The sequence below is a fragment of the Parus major genome, chromosome 10 (assembly GCF_001522545.3).
Source record: "Parus major isolate Abel chromosome 10, Parus_major1.1, whole genome shotgun sequence".
Taxonomy (NCBI): domain Eukaryota; kingdom Metazoa; phylum Chordata; class Aves; order Passeriformes; family Paridae; genus Parus; species Parus major.
Genome location: NC_031779.1, coordinates 11,669,278 through 11,690,714, shown reverse-complemented (window position 1 = coordinate 11,690,714; position 21,437 = coordinate 11,669,278). Strand labels below are relative to the sequence as shown.

At 42.1% G+C, this 21,437-nt stretch overlaps 1 protein-coding gene across 2 annotated transcripts; it reads right to left on the bottom strand.

Moving 5' to 3' along the window:
• Positions 1-3,626: 3,626 nt before the first annotated feature.
• MESD (mesoderm development LRP chaperone) lies at positions 3,627-19,756 on the bottom strand. Of its 2 annotated transcripts, none has more exons than XM_033517076.1 (3): positions 18,291-19,756; positions 7,690-7,922; positions 3,627-6,983 (listed from the first exon to the last, which is right to left on the bottom strand). In XM_033517076.1, exons 1-3 carry the CDS (start codon positions 18,339-18,341, stop codon positions 6,719-6,721), a joined length of 549 nt encoding a protein of 182 aa, XP_033372967.1. In that variant the 5' UTR covers positions 18,342-19,756; the 3' UTR covers positions 3,627-6,718. The 2 variants fall into 2 exon arrangements, with proteins under 2 accessions (XP_033372967.1, XP_015494757.3); XM_015639271.3 differs by lacking the exon at positions 18,291-19,756 and adding an exon at positions 12,553-12,752.
• Between the last annotated feature and the right edge of the window lie 1,681 nt (positions 19,757-21,437).

The following is a 21,437-nucleotide window of genomic DNA, read 5'->3' as shown; positions in this document are numbered from 1 at the left end:
TAGCATAGCTCACCTGAGAAAGTGGCCTAGGAAATCATAAGGAGGAATTAAAACAATCCTCAGAGATAGAAAACAGCCTTGCAGGTGCTGTTTATCAGCTTCTTGTTTTCTTGCAAGAGAAGATCGAGGGATGGTGTACAGAGGAGGAACTCTCCTGTTCAACTCACAAGAGAGTCTGTGTCGTTCCTCTCGCCGTTCCCAATAGAGCGACAGGTTATTATACTATATTATATATTATGATATTATATTATAATGATATGATATTACATGACATTAATTTTTAGCGGGAGCAGGCCGTTCCCTGTCCGCGCGCGCCCCCTGGCGGCGCCTCCCGGCCCGGCAGAGCCGCGGGATTCCCGCCCGTCCCTGCGGGACTGAGCTGCCACAGCTCCCTCTCCCGCTGCTTCGCTGAGCTTTGCTTCTCCCCAGCCCTGTGGAGCACAGGAAACTCTGTCCGTGTCCCCAAATTAAGTGTTTTTCATGCAGCCCTCGGGGATTTTCAGAGCAGCCGGTCCCTCAGTTCGGCCGGGAGCTGAAGCCGCTGTGGGGTGTCCCGGCTTTTCCAGGCTGGAAGGGCAATCCCAGCAGCTCCCTCAGGGGCTGTTCTGTACCCCCCTTCTGACCGTGGATGTGAACAAACCACACCCTTCCTTCTCCTTGCGTGGCTTCACAAATCACCCTCAGGAGCTCCTGGCTGAGGTGATCGCTCGGGAACGGAGCTGAGCCCAGCACGTCCTCCCTGAGTAACCCCGACTCCCCCACAGCAGGGACGGCTGCGGCACTCCCAGCTTGTGAGTGTGAGGCTCGGCCGGAGTGTCCCAGCACGATCGGGCCGCGGTAAGGGGCCTGTGATAAGGGAACCGTGACAGGATTCAATAGGAAATTGCTCGGGAGGAATCCCCCTACAAGTAAGTCTCTCTTTTCTTCTGCCAGAGGGTGTAATGTGAGATCACAATGAAATTACCAGCCCCACCACAACCCCATCTCCTCTCCCGTGTTAGTGTAGGATGAGTAGTAAAGGATAATGTTTCTTAAAGTACAGATACCTCACCTGAAAGCAAAGGGCCTGTCAGCTGATAGCAACACCTGAGGAAATGAATGCAGCTCGTTTCTTTTTGCTTTCCTGTAGACCAGCTCCAGTATTCCAGTGCTACAGCTACTTCTCTTGAACACAGTCTGCTCTGATTACAAATCTAAAGCTGATTTTCTCATCCCAGAAAGTAAGACTGTCCTGGCTTATCACTCCTGCCAGAAATAACATGGCTGAAATACATTTCAGGCCTTACTTAGCTGGGTTATCTGAGAGCTGAGCAATATGGCTTAAATATTATGTGGGAACAGAGGCTGAGAGGAGTGGTGATGAAAAGTGGTCTTGCCCTCATTAGGTTATACAGCTCATTATTTGATAACAAACTACCTGGTACCCACATTAAAGGCAAGACAGTTGTTTTTTCAAAGTCTTGTGCTCAAGTGCTGTCTTAAATGCCAAAGCATTTGCATGTCTGTGCTTCCATTAAGCTCCTGGCAGCTCCAACCTATTGTAAGTGCCATTATCTAAAGTCCACACAGTGATTAAAATGCTGTACAGCACCTGAAAGACAGCAGCTGATGATCAAGGGTTGGCAAGGCACAGGGCTGTGGATACAACTGGCAGGATGAATAATAAAATAGTCATATGAAAGTCTCATGTAATTTCAAATATGAACTATTTTTGACACTTCTGAAATATAATTTTAGATGAGAGGATAAAAACGGAATAATTTCTAATTTTTTTATTTTTTTTTTGCAAAAAGAAGTTGAATGAAATGGAGTTGCAGGAAGGACAAGTTAAAAAAATCACAAATATACAAGATGGCCTGCAGGCATGATCTCAGGAATAGCAATGGTCATATAAATATACCTATTAAACCTTTTTGCTTATTTTTATATTGACTCAGTAAGTGCTCAACCACGATCTTATTTTCAATACACCCTTGCAGTACAATTATTCCTGTATGATTCAGTCTTCCTCACTATAGAGAAAACTTTATATAAATTACATCAAGACCTAGGTCACCTCATGGTGCTGTTCAATCCTTGCACCTCACAAGCAAATTCCAGGGGCTTGCTGTTCACCTCTTCCCAATGCACACAGAGCTCTGATAGACATGTAACTCTGCCACCAATTAAGGCAGCTGAGCTGATTTAAATATTAATGATTTAATGAGCACTCAGTGCTCTGGTCAGTGCTTCCCACAGAATTATTGGGCAGGGTGCCAACAGAAGTCCAGCCTCTGTTCAGACACAACTGAAACTTACCTTTAAGAGCAGCAGATGTTGCAGGCAGTGAAGATGGGCCCACAGGTTTTGTTGTTGGTTTTTTTTTTTAGGTATCAGTAAATTATCTAAGGGAAAAAAAGTTTGGGATATTAACTCCATGAATTAGAGCATTTCAGTTGCTCTTCTGTAACAAACAAGGATGTCTTCTGTCCCCCTGCAATGGAGACACAATTCTGGAGTAAGAAAGAAAAAGGTTCTGTTTCTGAGTTGTAGCCTTTGCCCATAAGACAGGGAAGAGGCTGAAGCTCCTTTAACTGTCCCATTTTCCCCTCCCAAAATACCAATGCCTAAGTAATAATAACAACACATATAACAGCATTTTAAGAATAATTAATTATTACCACTATGACTGTTAATTTAAATGATGGTTAAGAGATCTGGTTTTCCTGTCACAGGAACAATTGGTATAATGGCACTGATAACCCAGCCAGTATCAACACTGGTCTGGTAAGTAGCATCATATGGGAAAGGAACAAAGCATTTCCCATCTGTCCCTGGCTGAAGCTGGCACTGTGCAATGCCTGATTGTTGCATGTCACAGCAGCTTTTTAAATGCTAATCAAAAACTGCTCTGCACAGAGCTCTCCTGTGTCCAACCCCCTCCACCACTGAACTACTGCAGGAGAAAATATACCATCATCCAAAAATCCAAGTGGAGTGATTTTCCTTCTTCTTTTCCTTCCTGGCAAATTGGTACTACCTGCATTCAGTGGGATTTGTCCTGTTAAAGAGGGACAGTATAAAAGATAAAAAATAGGGATATTCAAAACCAGTTCATTTTATCCCAGAGTAAGAATTATCAAATTGCAGGGTATCAATGGATCTTGTAGGATGGCAATCTTAAAAAAGAAAAACGTAACCTACCAGTGAATTAGGCATTTTAAAAACAGAGGCATCCTCTCCATTCAGGAACAGGTTCTTTGAATTTCTATAAATATCTGATGCAATTAAAAGAAAAAGCCTCTGGAAAAGGCAGTGTTATTTCCTGATTAAAAAAGGAAATGAGCCACAGATAAAATAATGGAAGTAATTTATAAGTCTTACCAGAGACTCATCAAGAACAGTGGCCAAATATCAGATAAAAGTAGGTTGTTCTGTATCTTTACAAAATGGCATTTTATAATTTTCTTTTTGGAACAAAATTGAAAGAGTTCAGGAACAGTGACAGTAAAGTATTCTCTTGGAAGTCAAGGCTGACCTGACTGTTCAGAGAAATGCTTTGACCACTCTAAGTTAAGATCAGAAATCCTGTTGTAGTTTGTGTCAGAACAGTTTAAAGAAAAATCCCACATCAACAAAACCCAGAATATTTTTTTCCAGTATTTTATTACATAAAAAGTTGATTGTCCATTGTAAATTTTCCACAAAGTGCAACCACATCCTGTGTAGCATCACTGACAAACTGTTTTTTCTGAGTAGGAGAGCTGGGTTAAAAATTAAACAGTAGCTCAGAAAAGTTAGTTATAGCACTAGAACAGAGAAACCACTATGCTGGGAGGAGAAAGGCAGCAGATGTTTCGCTGTCATGAAAACATGATTTTCCATGTACCTCTGTATAGAAATGAACAAAGAAGGAAATAGTAAGAGCAATAATTACCACCCAACTGATTGAATTTAGTTTTAAAGGAGGTATCTGAATGTCCTGTATGTGGAACTAAAAAAACTGTTATTAAAAGCCAGATAAGCCTCCAAAGGAGACTCCATCTTCTGAGGCACTCATAGAACATTCCTGGTCTTTTGTAACTTTTGGAGGATATTTATTTTGAGATATATATATACACACACACACATATATATATTCATGTATGTGATAGCATTTGGGCCCTTTAAATCACCACCAAACATTTGGTTATGTAACACAGTCCCAGGACAAGTGCAACTGTCTCAAAGACTTTACCAGATTTAAAAGGCAATTCAGGTTATTCTTGAGTAATGAACTCTGACAGTAGGGAAAAATTGGCTGGGGTAAAGCAGCTCCTGCCAGACTGCCATATATACTGGTATATTTCAGTATTTGGTTAGTGTAAAGCATGAAAAAGGGAGAAGAAAAGTGGAAGAGTAAAAGAAACTTATTTTGTGAAGGTGGCATTTTGTGTTTTATATCAAAGAAAACAACTGCCAAGTCATCACACAGATTAAAAACCTAAAAAAAAAACCAACAAAACAACCAAAAAGACCCCCAAACACTTTGAAATTTGATTATGCTATGTGGCACAAGATATATCTGCATGTGGCATGGGCAACTGACTGAGAAACAACCAACCAACCAAAAAAAAGGCCAACTGGCTGGTTCAATTTCAACAAAGCTCCTTTTAACTACAAAGGGGAAAGCCCCAATCTACTGTAAATGTAGATTTATGAATGACTGAAATATCCATATTTAAAAGCTGGGCTATATAGTGTAGTAATTGTTTCTCCAATAGTCTCAAACCCAATCTGATCAAAAAGGAAATAACATTAAGAGGAATATAAAACTGCACTTCCATGTCTTTCTGATCAAAATCTGAATTGTCACCTCTATACCATAACTGTGAAAAGCAAAAACTCATTAATATTTCATTTTTATAGTTTCATATGACCTCTGGTCTTCCCTTGAGATGAGAAGCAATATTATTTACAAATGATGGTGCTAACCTGGGATATGTGACCAAATGATAAATTAGTTATGCACAAGAATTGGACTGTACATCTCAACTATCCAAATATCTACTGAGACTGTTCTCAACTCCACTGAACATCTGCATTAGTAGTAGAATACAAAGTAATAGTTAATCCTGAAGAAACAAATTTTAATTTTCCACTCAAACAGGTACAGGCCTGTTTAATGTAGTTGCAAAGGTTTCTTTAATCTAAATTCACACAAATATAATTAAAATGAAATAAAATGAATCAACTGGAACCTTCATCAACATTATTTAGTCCTTACATAGAGAAACCAAAGATGAGTTGGTCTGCCTCTTGAATACATAACTAAATGCAGATCTATTTAAAAGGTTTTACTACTCTTCAAAACAATAAGTTTAGAGACATCTTTTATTTTAGAACAAAGACTCAGTCACAGTTTCATACTTTTGATACCGAAGTATTCCACAAGATCAACCATTATGGTTCAATTAGGACCTTTTATCCAATATTTGGATTTTAGCACCTTAAAGAAAAAGTAACACCATACCAGTATTGAATGAAGGCAGTGGATACTGTGCTCATCCTCTGCAAAATGATGTGGACCACACTACTCGGTGCCTTTAGTCCCTAACTGGTAGTAAGGCAGAAGGGAAACAATTCTAAGCAAAGCATTTGACTGAATACAATCTGAGTAATATTAAACCCTTCCCAATTATACAAAGTATTGGCTCCCATATGTCCAACTTCTTGTATTCTAATCAAATGGTCATTTACAATTAACTACATCAGTCAGAGATCTGTACCAAGAAAAAACACCCACCAAACTCCATCCAGATCAGCATCAGTAAGTGATATGTCTAACTCAAAGTTTAACTCTGTGCTGTAACTGGTGCTTTTTCAAATATTTAAACAAACCATTCAATCAGTAAACCAAATTAACTTCAGAGTTAAAGCTTTTTCTTCCAGCTCACTTCCTGAGTAACGGGGGACATGGAACAGCTGCTTCCACAGGCACAGAGGCACAGTCCTTTAGCAGCAGGAGCAACCTGAAAGCCCTGGATTTGTCTTCACTTTTCACCCTGACACTGCTGGTGCAGGTGCTACAATTCCATTCACTTCTGAAGGGCACAGAGTGTCCCTCCTGTACAGATCTGGAGTGCATTAGCAGAGTTCCTACCTGGTCCATCACACTCCCGAGCACTGCCACAGATTTCCTGGGACACAATGGGTTAAGTTTATTTTAAAGAAAAAGGCAGTCTAACCAAACATGTCCTAAACCCTGTAATTTCAGGCATCTTTGGCCCACTATTCTTTGTAACTTTGGGCAGTTTTGTGCCAACTGTGTCTCTCAAACCATCTTCCAAGAGAATCTTTTCACACTGCACTAGGCTCTCTGACAGCAGCTGTGAATCCATGATTTACACACCCAAGATGGACACAGCTACTACAGATGAGCATCGGTGTATTCTGAGACCATAATTCTTTTTTTCCACTTAAATTAAGTTTGCAATGTTAAACACACAGATTTGTATGCTAGTTTTAAACAACAACAAAAGCATAAAAGAATTACAAACTAAAGCAGTCAATTGCCAGCATGAAGCATTACCATTCCTGTAACTAAACAAATGGCCAACAGCAATGAGTAAACTGGTGAATTTCAACACAAATTTAAGCTTCAGTAGTCTCTGCTTCCTTCCTCCCCAAAAGCCAGGACTCATCAGCAGGTTCCCCTCAAGGAGCAGCAGAGCAGGGTTCAGTCTGGGTACTGTGGCTGTCATAGCTCCTCTCTCTGGTTCGTTGCTCGGTTGTCCTCTTTGACACCATTAGATTTCTTCTCTGCGTCTTTTTTCTTCTTTGCTTTTTCAGGTTTTGTTTTGTTTTTCACTTTCTCATTTTCATCTGCTCCTTTGCCAGGATAAACCTGACCTTCCAGAGTAACATCTGCACACCTTTCCTGATTTATCAGGAAGTCTTTGATCTCCCAGGCGTAGCCACCATCCCGCAGCATGAAGATGGCCCGATTGGAGCCAACAATAAACCTAGAGGAAAAATCCATATTTTTTTCAGTTAACTCTACTTTTCAAACACTCCAGCATTTGCTCAGAGACCCTACATGACTAAGGCACATGCTTACGAGCAAGAAGCTGGTCTAGTTGTTGCCTGGGGATGGGGACAAGAGAACAATCTTCTAGGACATTGAAGAATAAAATGTATGAAGTATATCAATAAGTAACCAAGGAAGCAAGAATAAGGAAACAAACTTAAAACTCATTTGGCACTATGTAAAATCCACTAATGAGGACTAAATTTGCTTTATATACTTATTGCAACCCTTCTCAGACTCAATACATGAGCACAACATTCTTCTGTTATAAACTGATGCTCTCTTCAGAGAGAAAAAGAGTCACATTTTTTAGCAGGGGAACAGAAAGCCTTTTGTGGTGACAAGTCTTCAGAGTGTGATGTTTTCTATCAAGCACATAGAGGCAAACTACTGCAGCTAGAACTGATAAATAGCTGAACCCTAGTGAGATAAAATTTGAGGTACACACACACACATCATGCATAAGCATTGAAGAGGTTTCTGCACCACACCAAAGTTTTGTCGCAACTGACAAAGAAACAGAAATAGTAATGAATGATAAAGGTGGAGAACAGCAAAGGATGAACAGCTGAAAAGATTTTCAAGAGGAAAGAAATGGTTCTGCAAAGGCAAGAACTTTATCTTTGTGCACAACAGCTCACCTTTGCACGTCGTAGTTTGCGTTGAAGAGACTGCCCTGCCACAAGCTGGTGATTTCTTCTGTCTCCTTTTCTGTGGGATTTCCCGACACTGTGACAAACATCATCAAAGTCTTCCCCTTCTTTGTCAGCTTCAGGATGCTTTCAGGCTTGCCTGGATCTATTTTTGAGAAATCTATTGGTGCTGGAGGCCTCTTGTGTTCAGGGAGATCTCCCTCTTCAATGTCATCATCTTTCTGTTTTAAAAATGACAAGGAAGCTTTAAACTCAACTCTTCCACAAATATATTTTAGGTCTTTGTTTTTTTTAATTCCTCTTTTTTTAGAGAATAACTTTGCTTTGATAAAATATTTTTAGCTGAATGATGGAGATTGTGAAACCAAAAGAAATAGTGACTGTTGTTTCAAGATCCTTCACCAAGACTGCTCTTTCAATTTATAACCTTCCCCTGAAAATGATGCACATTTTCATACTGATAGGTGGAATCTCATTTTATCTCACACCAAGAAATATTTCAGCCTAATTCAATTCCACCTATGAAACTGATAAAACAGTATTTTTTTCCTTCACAGTTTCACAAATATTTATTATGCATGTGAGATGAAATGGGAAAGTTGCAATAAAAAGTCTCATGCACACATATATGAAAAGACATTCATTTGGTATTGCTTTCAGAGGTTAAAACTCACTTTTGGGAATCATGTGATTGCTTGAGAATTTAAGTTTTCTTAGTGTCTTTAAACAATTAAACCCACAAGAATTCAGATTTTCTGTGTGCCTATGCCACAGAAAGATTTTGATTAAAGGTTCTAATACACAGATGTAACTCACAGCCTGACAACATAATCACCCAGAGTAAATCACTCCTACCAAAAAGAAAAAAATTAACCTCTTGATGCTTCTGCTGAGGCTGACAACCATTCAAATATTTGGAAAAGCACAATCAAACAACCCCTTAAAACCACTCACAACTGAGCTGAATACGATGACAACTTAAATTAAGCCAGAACCTGATTTCTGTAACGTGTTTGTATTGTAGAATTAAAGAGTATTAAAAACAGAATAAAACCCCTCAGAAGCCTTACACTGGCATCCACCTAAGCACCATTAAATAAGCAGGAATTAAGGCAGATATTTTAGGTGCTGTTGTGACTTCAAAATGCATCACAACATTTGGGAACATGACCTGTAGCAGTAAGACATTCACCTTCAGAGGCCTCAGAAGTCAGGAGCTGAGATTGATTTCCAGCTCTCAGAATGCACCACCCTCACATCTCTGCAAATGCTTATACACAAACCCAGCAGCATCCTCCTACACACCCATGGAGCATCCCACGCTCCTCAAAGGTTAAGGTTTCACACAACTGACCCATGTTCCTTCCCCAGCTCACTTCTGCAGCTTCTTCCAGACAACAGTTTAAAGTTTAGGGACCACAGAACAGAAGCTATAGGAGCCTTAAACTTTATCCTTTCTTTCCTTACTAATTATGTCTTTGTTTCAATTTTGCAAGTCTGAAACATGCTTTCGAGTAGTTCACACGCTTTGAAATTTCTGAAATGAGTGAACTGGAAGGGAGGGAGAGCCCAAGTCCCTATCATCACTAAGTGGGAACATTACTTATCTTACAGAAAACCTGAGAATGGTCAAATTGGTAAAGAACAGTAAAAATACAAAATCTTATGTGATTGACTGAAAACATTCTCCACAAATAAGAGCAAATTGAAACTTAAGTGTGGTTTAACTAGAACAAAGCAAACTTATTTCAGTTTTGAAAGAAAAAGGCAAAAAGAAACATTTCCAAATTCTCCGTGTAAAATACAGAAACTGAGTTTGGGTTTTGTGACAACAAATGAGCTGTTAACATGTATTACCTATTTTTTTTTTTAACTATTCAACTAAATGCTCCTGAAGTTGTATTCTTACAGTTTGAATGGGAGTATTATCAGAAGATGCCAAGAGCTCCCCTAGATGGCATTTATTTTCTTATTTTCTGTACAAAATGTCATGCAGCTGTGCTTAAAGATATCTAAAAGGTAAAAAAGTGAAAGGAAAGTGTAAGCTTTTGCTTTGAAAAGTCTAGGAGACTCACTCACTTTAACAGTAACATGAGGTTCCAGAGGGAAAGTGTTACACAGACACAGGAAAACCTGCATATTCCTTCACTTGCTCCTCCCCTCAGCTCCCATTCTCAGAAATTTCTCATAAATGCACTCATAAATTTTTTGATTTTTAAAAACATTAGTAACATATGCCCCTTAACTGCTTTGCCAATTCAATGGTCAGAGTCAAGCCTGAGAAACCCTGAGCTTGTAACAATAATGAACTATTTAAAGCACCAGACACTTTCAGTAACCAAGACACCTCCGGCCCAGATTCCCCGTTCTGTGTCCAGCTCCCCAGGACTCCAGGCTTCAGGAGAGTCCCTTTCCATGAGGAAAATCCCTTGGTGGCTTCCTCCAGGCTGTAAGTGAGCTGCTGAAGCACCTCTGCCTCTTTGCCCCGCTGCCCATCCTTGTTTTCCAGCAGATCACTCTCCCGAATCACCAGGCAGTCGTGTGCAAGGAGCAAGGGGCAGCACGAGCTCCTGCACAGAGAGGTGGCTGCTCCTGCTGGGAAAGCTGCTGGAGCCACAGGCTCAGGCTTGCAGCTGAACCCAAGAATGTCACAACCAACATCCTCCAATGGTTTTAGTCTAATTGCCACGGAAATAATTGGGATCATTTCATTCAGTTGAAAGTAATGGCATTTGATTCTGTACAGATCTATGCCCTGTGGCTCTCATTCCCAAGCGTAGCTCCTGCTCTTACCCGAATTCACAGTGGCCCCTTTGTTTCTCATCCCACTCCATCAAGTGCACTCATACCCCTTCTTCTCCACCCTCAGGCCACCACCCCCTCAAGCCTTTCATGTTTCCTGTGTGCAGGGCAAAAGGCCCTGCAACTGACCATGCCAGGAGACCAAACAACCCCTAATTGTTGAGCTCTGCTCTGTGTGCATCTCCGCAGGGACACCCCCAGCTGCTGGAGCCCCAGGCACAGAAAATGTCTCTTTATCTGTGCTGACAGGCTCAGACACTCGAGAGAACACTGGACCATGGAGAAGGCTTCTAAAACTAAGTAGAGAAACTGGGAATGTGAATGCGTGAGTTAGACAGAATTATGTTAAGTCACTGGGTGAAAATTTTAAACTTTATAGTTTGAGATATAGTAGTGAATGAGGGACAAGATGGAGGTCCTAGGGCATTGGCTTGTCTTTGCCTTTCTTCATGGTTTTGGGTGGTATTGGGTGATTGGACAGAAAGGTACACAGTGCAGAACACAGATGTTTGGTTATTGGGTTAAAAGTAAAAATAAATTAGTTGGCATTTGATAATTGGAGGGTTTATACTTAAAAGGCCTTGTGGACAGAGCCCTAGGTCACCATTTGTAGCTTGTTAGGTAAGTGTGTAGAAGTGCTTACTCTGTGTGAGAATGAATATAGGTAAGAAAAATAAACATCCTCAATCCAAAGACGAAAGCCATCTCTCTGCTCATCAATCTATATCCTAGGGAAAAGAACTGGCCACTTTTACACCCAGCCTGAGCAGTGACTCCCCTGCTGCTCTGCCACATCTGCATTTGTGCATCACATCGTAAGCTGAATCACGGACCTGCTCCAGCTGAAAAGGAAAAACCCTCAACAGCCCACTAGGGCTGGAGCAGAATATACAGTCAAGAGTTACAACAGCATTAACTTGAGCCTCCCTTTCAGCCATCTCATTAAAAGGAGATGCTCACCTTTCAAGATTTTTTTTCCTACAAGGCTAAATTTGGTTCAAGTTGGGCAATATTAAGCCTTGATTTTTTAGCAGCTGGGCCTGCTGGGTCCTTGGCTGATACCACTAAAAGAAAAGTGAACTTTGAGCCTTTTACTAATTTTATTTAAAATTTCAACACAATTTTCTAAGAACCTCCCTTGCTAAAGGGATACACGCAGTAACAATCCAAGGGATGAATAAGTCCATAACCTGCCAACCAGGGCCAAGGCAGGCATCCATACTTCCTGTTAGTTTATCTATAATTCACATATAAAGTACAATTCTCCACCTTGACTTACAGCTGCAACTGGTGTTACATAAACAGAAGTTTTCTATTATTACCTTTAAGGATTTTTGCAAAATATTCCAGGGACAAACCTCACGGGAAAGAATAAATGACAGTGAGGACTGCTCTGGCATTTATCAGAAGATGATGGAACATAACAGAGTGAGAAGAACCTAACAGTGGCATGATAATCACATGGAGAACAGAGTGATGGGAAACCGCCAAGGAAAGTTAAGGCAGTGGGCTGATAAGGATGAAGGCGATAAGAGAGAGCTGGAATTAGAAGCTGTTACTATGAGGAAAGACAAGAAAGACACACCAAACTAAAACAATAACGTATCTACCCTGTAAACGTGAAATGAATATTCCGCCTGGTATCCACCCTCGGTCACATAATGTGTATGGCTCAATACTTCGAAAAAACCCGACTTTTCAGCCAGACGAGGCTGCTGGCAGGGACCGAGCACCAGGCTGGGTGCTGGGGCTCTGGGAAGGCGGGACAGGGCCAGCCGGGCAGGGCAGGCCGAGGGCCGCTCGCCCCGACTTTGAAACCCCTATACACGGACCCAGAGCCTCGGAGGAAAGATACAAGGCACCGGCCACCCTTCAGCAGCCTCGGGAATCCCTCCCGCCCAGGCCCGGGGATCCCCCGCCTTCCCAGCACTGGGCAGAGCGGCCGCTGCCCGCGGAGCTGCCCCGGCCCGGCCCCGCCGCCCCCCGGCAGCCGCGGCGTTCCCTCCGCGTGGTGCGAGCGGACCCCGCCGGCCCCGGCGACTCCCGCACCTCCCACTGCTCCAGCAGCCGGGCCATGTCCGCGTCATTGTAGTCCCGAATGTCCTTCTTCTTGGGCGGCCCCTCCCGCCGCTTCCCCTCAGAGCCGCCGGTCGCGGCCGCCGCGCTCACACACAGCGCCAGGGCCAGCAGCGCCCAGCCCGCGGCCGCCGCCATCTTCTGCTCCCGGGAAGGCGGCCCCGGCCGCCTCATGGGCGGGGGCAGCGAGGCCGGGCCGGGAGGAGGAGCTGGAAGGGCGGCGGGACGGGACGGATCGGGCCGGGAGGAGGAGCTGGAAGGGCGGCGAGGAGGGACCGATAGGGCCGGGAGGAGGAGCTGGAAGGGCGGCGAAGAGGGACGGATCGGATCGGGCCGGGCTGGGCGAGGCCCGGGCTGGGTCCCCGGAGCTGCCGGGCACTGCCAGCTCCCCAGCGGCTGCCGCTGTCCCCGCACGGAGCCCCGCTCCAGCCGGTGCAGCCCCCGGTGCGGTCCTGCAGGGCCCGGGCAGGGAGTGAACGCTGGGCACTGAGAGGTTAAAACGATAAATGCTGGGCCCAGCGCCTGGGATCTAAACTATGTGGTTGCTTCTTGTTGCTTTTTTTAAAGAAACAGGATGAAAAGTATCCGGGTTTGCTGACTGGGCCCATTGCATAAGTCTTCTGATTTTGATTACTGTCTCAGCAACGTTAGGTTTCTAAAAGAAAATTATTAAAACTAATGCTGTTTGTTACAAAAATACAATTCCAGAACATGTGACCACCACAAAAAAATATGAGATACGGGTTTTTCTTTGTATAGTCTGTTTTTCCATTATCTAAACCAAATTACATGCATGGATGTCAGCACAGCCTTACTTCATTCTAGTCTTCATTTTTTTCCTCGTGGTAACATTTTAATTACAAACAGCACAATGTTCTGTTCTACCTCTCACCTTGGATTCCAGTAAGTGTAAACTTGGGAATTCAAGGAAGCATCACTGTTACTGCTGCTAGTAGATATTAACTTCAGTCAGGCTGCTTTTCCATTCCAGCACTGAAGGCAGAATAAGTTCAGAGCAGAGGAACTAATTCTGTTGAGAGAACTCTTCAACCCCAATTCTATTACTGTTACAGAATCCTGTAATCCTAGAGCGGTTTGGGTCGGAAGGCACTTCACAGATCATTTAGATTCAGCCCCAGATGATCCAGTTCTGGATGTGTAATCAACCAGGAACCGACTGCCTTTATGGGCAAGGTGTGCAAATTGAAAACCAAAGCAGTCAGGAGGCAGGGGCGTGGGTTTGGGCTCTCCAAAGCCCGGACTGACTCTTGAAGGGAGCAGACACTGCAGGGCCAACATAGCTGGTGAACACCAGGGAGACACGGCACACGAAGCAGCAGCTCGCCAAGCACATGTACCATGAGAAATAGCAGAGGAGGATGTGGGATCCAAGATTTCAGCACCCCCATAAACAACCAGCCTGGGCTGCAGCCTCCATGTCTTTTAAAACGTTTCAGACACGCTGCCAGTGCCTGAGGAACAGGAAGCAGCCCAGAGCTATTCGTGGAGCTTGTTAAATGTACATAACTGAAACAGGCTTTAGACAAGTACTTCTCACAGAGCTATCCAATACCAGAGCCACTAATGAGCACATTTGCTCGGTGATTTCTCATTAAATATAATGAACATCAGGTATACTATATCAGATTGCTGTGATTAATGAGGTTTTACTAAAATAGGTTTCTGCTAACTTTTGTTATTACTGGATTGTGCATACATTCACTGGAAAAAAAAATAAAGATTCTATCTTGGAATGCTGGACTTGCAGCATAAAATATTTTCATTGAATTTCTACTAAGAAATATTTTCTTCAATTCTCTTTTTTCTTGTTAGAACAAACCAAGCCAACTTTAGTATCTGATACAGATCAGATACAGATCTCAAAAGTAACCTGATTCCCGTTGGTAGGTGAACAAGCTGTTCAGTATACCCAGAACTGCACCAAACAACACTATACATATCCTTGTCATGCCAATAAAAACTTTAATTTGAAAAGGAGGTGGTTTTCATGCTTGGCTCTGACTTTGCAACTACCTCTGCTCAGGCAAAATTCTGTGTCTGGGAAGACTCGTTCAAGTCTGCTGCTTGTGGGGTCAGCTGCAGGACAAACACCTGCTCAGCCCCTGTTCTTTGCTGTTCCTCTTTCCCATGCAAGAAACAAACACAATGCAGCACATACCACTGACAGGAGCAAATTAAATTGCATTTTCTTTTTATTGAAGCACATTGTGTTTTGATCAGAGCATCTATTGAATCATGCCAATATGCTTTTTATAGCTTAAGCATTTTCACATTTCTTAGCAGTTTTTATAGTCCTAGCAGCTAACACTATTAGGACTGCAATACAGAATGTAGCTACTTTCATTGCAGATTGTAAGAGTAAGGTGGTAAATGCTTTACCTTGTAGCTAAAACTCCCATATAGTCATGCCAGGGAAGGTCTCAAGCCGTGATTGTCACTTTTGCTTCTGCAACACTCAAGTTTTATTAATAGTACCTATAATTATAAAGTTATACCCATCAGAAAGGCAAATCTACCTTCTCTTGTAAACTGTTTTCATTATTGAGCAGGGCTGGGTCAAGCTGTAATATGAGAGGATTCAGGATGTTGAAATTTCTGCTAATGAAGTTTGAGATCCTCTTTTTTTTCCTATTTTTAGGACTATATTTGTTCAAAATGTATTTTCCATACCACTTTTTCTTATGAGTTGGGAGAAGAATGTGAATTTTTAACTGCCAACAGCTCTCTCAAGTCTTTGCTGGTGGTGCAATTTTATGTGCAATTTTCTATTTTAAAGTGGATTCCTATCTGTTACATTTTACTTTTCTTTGCAAATACAGTATGCTAGAATTTTAAAGTTTGTTCTTTGGCATTCCTTGGAATGAAACCTTAGAAAGAACAAAGAGCTTGACTTCATTATGGAAAAGGAAGTGCCTGCCTTCTTGGAAGGACATATAGACAATCAGACAGAAGACCAGCCCTAAGCATGCAGAAGGGAGAAAGAACATGCAAGGGCTGCCTGCTATCAGCACTCACTATGTCTGAAGAATCAATTCATTTCAAGAACTTTACTGACACAAGAGGATGTTTAACAGAGGCCCAGATGAATTAAGTGTTGTGCAAGGCAGCCTTGTAGTGGTGATTTTGGATATAAAAAATGATTGATATCTGACTCTTATACAACCTGACAGGCTTTTGCATCTACTGGCTTAGAGCAGGACCAGGACAATATTGTTTTAAACAATACAGAAGACTTGCTGAGTAAGAGACACAGAAAACTTCAAGCAAGTTTAGAGATGTCCCAGCATTCAGCATATTCCTCTCTGTTTAAAAGCACTATTATACATTCTACAGAATGTCAGGATATTATGAGTTACTTGCAGTAAAACATTCAAAATTATTGTTTTCATTAGTCAAATTATCTCAAGTACCTTAAATGTTCCCCCGAAGAGAGAATCTAATGCCTGAGCTCCCATGCACAGATAGTGCATGTGTTAATCCAACCCTCTGAATTTGCTCACAGGCAGAATTAAACTTGAAGAATCAGACCTGAACATGTTATCTTTAAAAACAAGAACATGTCTAAGAAAAAAAGCAGCACAGCAAGCAGAATATGCTGTCATCTGGAGCATGAGCATTTGAATTATTCAGAATAATTTCAGTCCTTAATTTAATTTCATGCATAAAACAAGCACACTTACTTGCCATCTATTAAGAGAACACAAATTTTGTGTTGACATCAATTAAGAGAACACAAAATGACATGGAGCTAGTCAGATCTTAAATTCCTGGATCCAATTTAAAAAATAGGTCTTTAATTCAAAATTTTCCCAGATTAGGGATTAACTACTGTGATTTGGACATGGAATTGTGATCCAGGTACTAACCTTAAAATTCAGATTCTGACTTGAGTTTTGAACATAGAACAAATCTTTACCCTGAATTTGTGTTATCCTGTACATAGATCCATGTGCATTTTATAAATTAAAATTTACTGATGGGACAGAGATATTTGACAAATGACATCCCAGCTTTGTGTCATTCATTACCTCTCTGCTCAGGGTTGGGGAGGGTGTCTGATGCCTGACTGTCTAGTCAACTCCATTAAAGCTATACAGTGTGATCCTTAAATTCAGAAACACCACAGAATGTTCCTCATCTTACTGCAAGATTTGCTACAAATCTGTGCTAGTTAAAACTATGTACTGGTTATGTAATTTAAAGTTACCCTATTAAGAAAAGAATTACATTAAAACAATGTCAAAGAAGATTTACACAGTTCCCACAGGAATTCCATTTATAGTCTAATTTTCACAATCTAAATGAAATTAGTTTTGTAGTCCCAATTTCATTTTAGGTTTACAGGTCAGTTTTGGCACCTCCATCTAGTGTAAGTAACACATTACATGAACTTCAGATGAATCAGAGGTGCTGGATGTAAATTGTTACTGATAGCAGCCCTGCTCACAGAACACAGAGGCACAATGAGAGCAGTGTAGGATCAGAGACTCCTGTGAAAACATCTATTGAATTTCTCTCATGATACATATTAAAAGAGGGCAGGGAGGGGAGAAACCCAACCGTTCTATAGAGTATTACAGCTGCAGGACAGCATATACCACCAGAAGTGCAGTTCAGGAAGGGTGGGCCCTTGCACATTTTGTTCAAAATACCATGTTCTCCTTTGATCTCAAAAAAACCCAGACGTAAGAGTCTAAGGGAGGGTCTTGGATTCCTGTTTATGCTGGACCACTCCAACCAACAGCATTTGCCAGCATTTGCCATTCTTCCATTAAGTGCTCCTGAGTTCCAAGGCTACAAAATCTCCCTGTGGCCCTTTTCACCTGCCCCAGGGAGGGAGAATGGACACGAAGAGCTACATGGCACCACCTGGGCACCAGCCTCATGACACTGGAGGTGCAGGAGGGATGTCTGTGTGTGTAGATGGCAGGCAAGAACAAGAAGCAAAAAGCCATTATTGGCTGTAGTCACATAAAATATAGCACAACTGTCCATTCAGGGAAAGAGGAGTTTTGTAGTTGCATTTTCCTTTTCATAAAAATGTGTCTCTTTTCCATGTCAATGCATTAAATATCCATGGTAACAGCAGGGGACAACCAATCGATTATAGACAGCAAGTGGTGAAAACAGTGCAATAAATGGTGAATAAAAGGACAAGAGAAAAACCTCTTTTGCTGTATTACCTTTCAGTTGAGAAACAGAGACTGACCAGCATCCCACTACTGGGATATTTACCTCAATGGTGTCTATGTAATAAATTTGTTCTTACCTTTGATACTGTGTTTTTGACTACACCATATTAAAAAAAGAACAAACACAAACCACCACATCAGAACACCAAGGTTAATTAAACCTATATGTGAAAGGCCACACACTATTCTAAAACCTATTTATTTATATACAAAAGACAAAAAAACCCTTGTGACTGTGTTTGCACTTTGCTGTCTCAAGTGCCTAGTTAACTGTTCCTCCAGATCTGTGTTTTTGGCTCCAAGCACACCAGTTCTCGAGTTGCACCCCCAGTGCATCGACCATGGATACCTCTGCAGAGCCAAGACAGACCCAGACCTCACAGATTTAGTCTCTCATGAAGTACTGGCTGTAAGTACTGACCACAAAACACTTACTCAGTACTAAAATATTTATGACAAAATAGAACTTAAGAGCAGTAAGCTGGTCAACACACTTGCCTTTCCTTCTGTGTGACTTCCACTGCTGCAGAGAGGAAGGCTCATCTTCATCCACGTTCTTCTGTGAAGTCTGCCTTGGTGTTGAAGTATTTATTCCATCAGTCACTGCCAACTTTATCCTCCTATAATTTTTAGTTTACAGCCTGGCAAACCAGCTGCATCCCTCAGAACTGGAGCTATCATTCTCATAATTACCACCTCATGGGTTTAGTCACATACAGGTGACACAGGGGAACCACTGAATTGCCTTTTATTCCTTCATCAGCTAGCTCCCTATTAGGTTAGATCGATACATCTATAGAGGAAAGCAATATAAAGAAGTACAACTCACCCTATAGTAACTTCCTCTCACTGACATGGCCACATACAGTGCTCATGAAATTATTACAACTTGGTATTCTTCAGCTATTACTCAACAGTGGCTACACTGGCAAAAATCAATTCCTCCTTCACAAAAAATTATTTTACTAAGCAATAAAAGGGCCAAGTCCTATCAGATGATTCAGGAAAGAAGACTTCAGCCTCCAGTTTCTGTTGTACTAAGCACAATGTAAAATAAAGATCAATGTGACAAAAGAAGAGCTCATACAAGTAAGCCAATCTTCTGTACACTACTAAGCCACATTAAAAAGCCTTTTAATCCCTTGTATCTGACAATGCCTGCTGGTTTGAACCCCAGAGAGTTAATTCATTCAGACTGTCAGTGAAATCTTTTTAAAGCCAAGCATGGCCACCTGATTTTCACATCTTCCAAGTTTTTATACCAAGGCAGTGAGCTGCCCAAGTCCTGTGGATCACCTTTGCACTCAGCAGCCGTGAAACACATGGGTATGAACACATTCTCCTTGAAAGAGAGGCACAGAAGACTTATGAAGGAAATAGCCACCCCAAACATCTCTGGGTACAAGTTTCCTCCTCAGTCAAGAGATGCATGTACTGGCACTTAAAAGCACACACCTTCCTGACTCAGCTCTGCTCAGGTTACCAGCCCCAGAGAATCCACCTCCAAGGCTGCCTTTTAGGATGAGACTGTATGTTCATGGAAACACAGACTAAGAGGGAATCCAGCTAGGCCAGGTGTACCTAGGCAGCAGCCCTGCAGTCTGTAGGACAGATCTAACACGGAGCTGCTCCAGGAAATGCCACTTCCATGGTAAAAATGACCAATGACAGTGGTATTTTCCACAGTATTTTTTTCAAAAAGCAAAAGCCAAGTCACTCTTCCCCAGTCATTTAATATGTAGAAAAGCTAAACAACCAGGGCTACTATGGGAGGAAAATAACATTTGGCAAGGCTTCCTTGGACACTGTCCACATGCAGCACCTACTACAGGACAAAAATTAGCAAGTTTTCCCCCTTCCTAATACTGAGGCAGAGAAGGACTGGATCACTCTTGTGGATGTGTTAGAAGAGCTAGGAAACTATTTGCTTTATATTGTAGCAGTTTTTAAGAGCTTTGTGGCCCTGTCACCTTGTAGGAACTGTCATGGTTAAGGCCCAGCTGGGTTTCTGTGGAGGGAGACTGGTGGAGGAGGCACTGCAGCACCTGTCCAAACCAAGGATCACTCTGCTCTGTCCTTGGGGAATGGTACAAATCACACAGAGCATCATGGCAGGCAGCAGCATCTAAAAATGGAAAAGATTATTAGGTCATGTAACACCTCTTCTAGCCAGGGATGAGACCTACGTTTTCTAAAATGAAATCTTTCAAACTAATTAAATGTAGTCAAACCTCATTAAAGATAAACTAGGTTAATATTTATGAGAGACATTCCTTGTTGCATGCTATCTCACCTCATTTAAGGACATATCTGGAAATACTTTGAAATACAGTTCAGCTGGCTTCTCCTGCCCATTGATCTTTATTTTTCAGAATACTCTGAAGTAATTTCTATTTATACTTTTGAAAACAAGTTGCTGGCAGTAAGCCAAAATTGTTTAGGCCCAAATCATGACCTTCCTTGAAACTGCTATAATCTGACTCAAGTAAACAGAATTTCCCTCACACTGTTTTTGTGAGGAGGGATGGGTGGAGAACTGCCGTATTTTTGACACACCCATAGACCAGTATCTACCCCTTTCCTCAAGCCTGGCTTTATGGCAAGGGTTTCCCCTGCCCCCCAAACACGTACACCCTGTTAACCCCCCACTTTCACATCTGTGTTCATCCTGCTCACATCCTCCTCTACAAGTAGAAGGCCAAAGGTTCTTCTAGCTAATGGCCGAGAATATGTGCAAAAAATCTTGTTCAAAGCTCTTTAGATGTGTGGAATCACTTAGGTGGGCTCTATTTGTGCCAGGACATCGTTGGATCTGACCTGCAATTTCAAGTGAGGAATCTGGTCCAATTTCTGTTTATTTCAAGGTCACTTCTACCCCTGCAGTAGTAGGAATGTAGCAGGGTGTTAACTGTGAATCGGGACAAATGTACTTCTAGAGTTCTGTAACCTGCTAAATGCATTGTAAATGCCTAGAATTAGGCAGCTGACTTAGAATTTTGATTGAAAGGAGCAAATTAATGTTATTATGTTGTTATTATTATAATGTTATTATTGCAGCTTAAGCTGCAACAAAATATGTAACAAATGTAAGATGTGGTTTCAACACGGGTTTTGATTAACCAGAATTATATTGATGTGCAATAGGACAGAGTCTGATGTGTGCCTCAGGTTTACTGAGCGTAACATCTTGCTTTGGACAAGAATCGTCTCAAAAAGTTCTCTGTGTGCTGCAGAATGGAAACAGATCAGAGAAAGTCTTCCTAGAGCATTCATTACACAGCAGTGTCAGTAGGTTTACATCTTCCTGTAAAGTCTAATAAATGGTAACCAGCGTTCAAAAACAGCGACAGAAACGGGAGAGCGACGGACAAAATTCGTATTCATTGGTTTAAAATCTGGGTCAAGGCCAGTGCTGGGAGCAGTATTTCTGTGTAAAGAAAGCTGCAGGAATCGCCCGTCCCGCGTTTCCAGCGCTGCCGAGGCCGGGCCGGGTTCCTGCGGCAGCCGTACCGCGGGATGGGGAGCGGTGGGCCCCGAGCCGCTGCCCCGGCCTCTGTCACTGGGCTGGCACAGCCACGGGTTCTGCCACCCGGACCGGGACAGCCCGACACAGCGCTGTCCTGCGGGCCGGGAGCTCCGAGCGGA

Bases quoted from the DNA above. Each gene is read 5' to 3' on its own strand.
- MESD (XM_015639271.3), bottom strand. From the start codon at position 12,717: ATGGCGGCGGCCGCGGGCTGGGCGCTGCTGGCCCTGGCGCTGTGTGTG. The intron at 7,923-12,552 runs GTGCGGGAGTCG...TTTTTAAAACAG, and splicing joins GGCTGCTGGAGCAGTGGGAG to AAAGATGATGACATTGAAGA. The intron at 6,984-7,689 runs GTGAGCTGTTGT...TTTTTCCTCTAG, and splicing joins GCAAACTACGACGTGCAAAG to GTTTATTGTTGGCTCCAATC.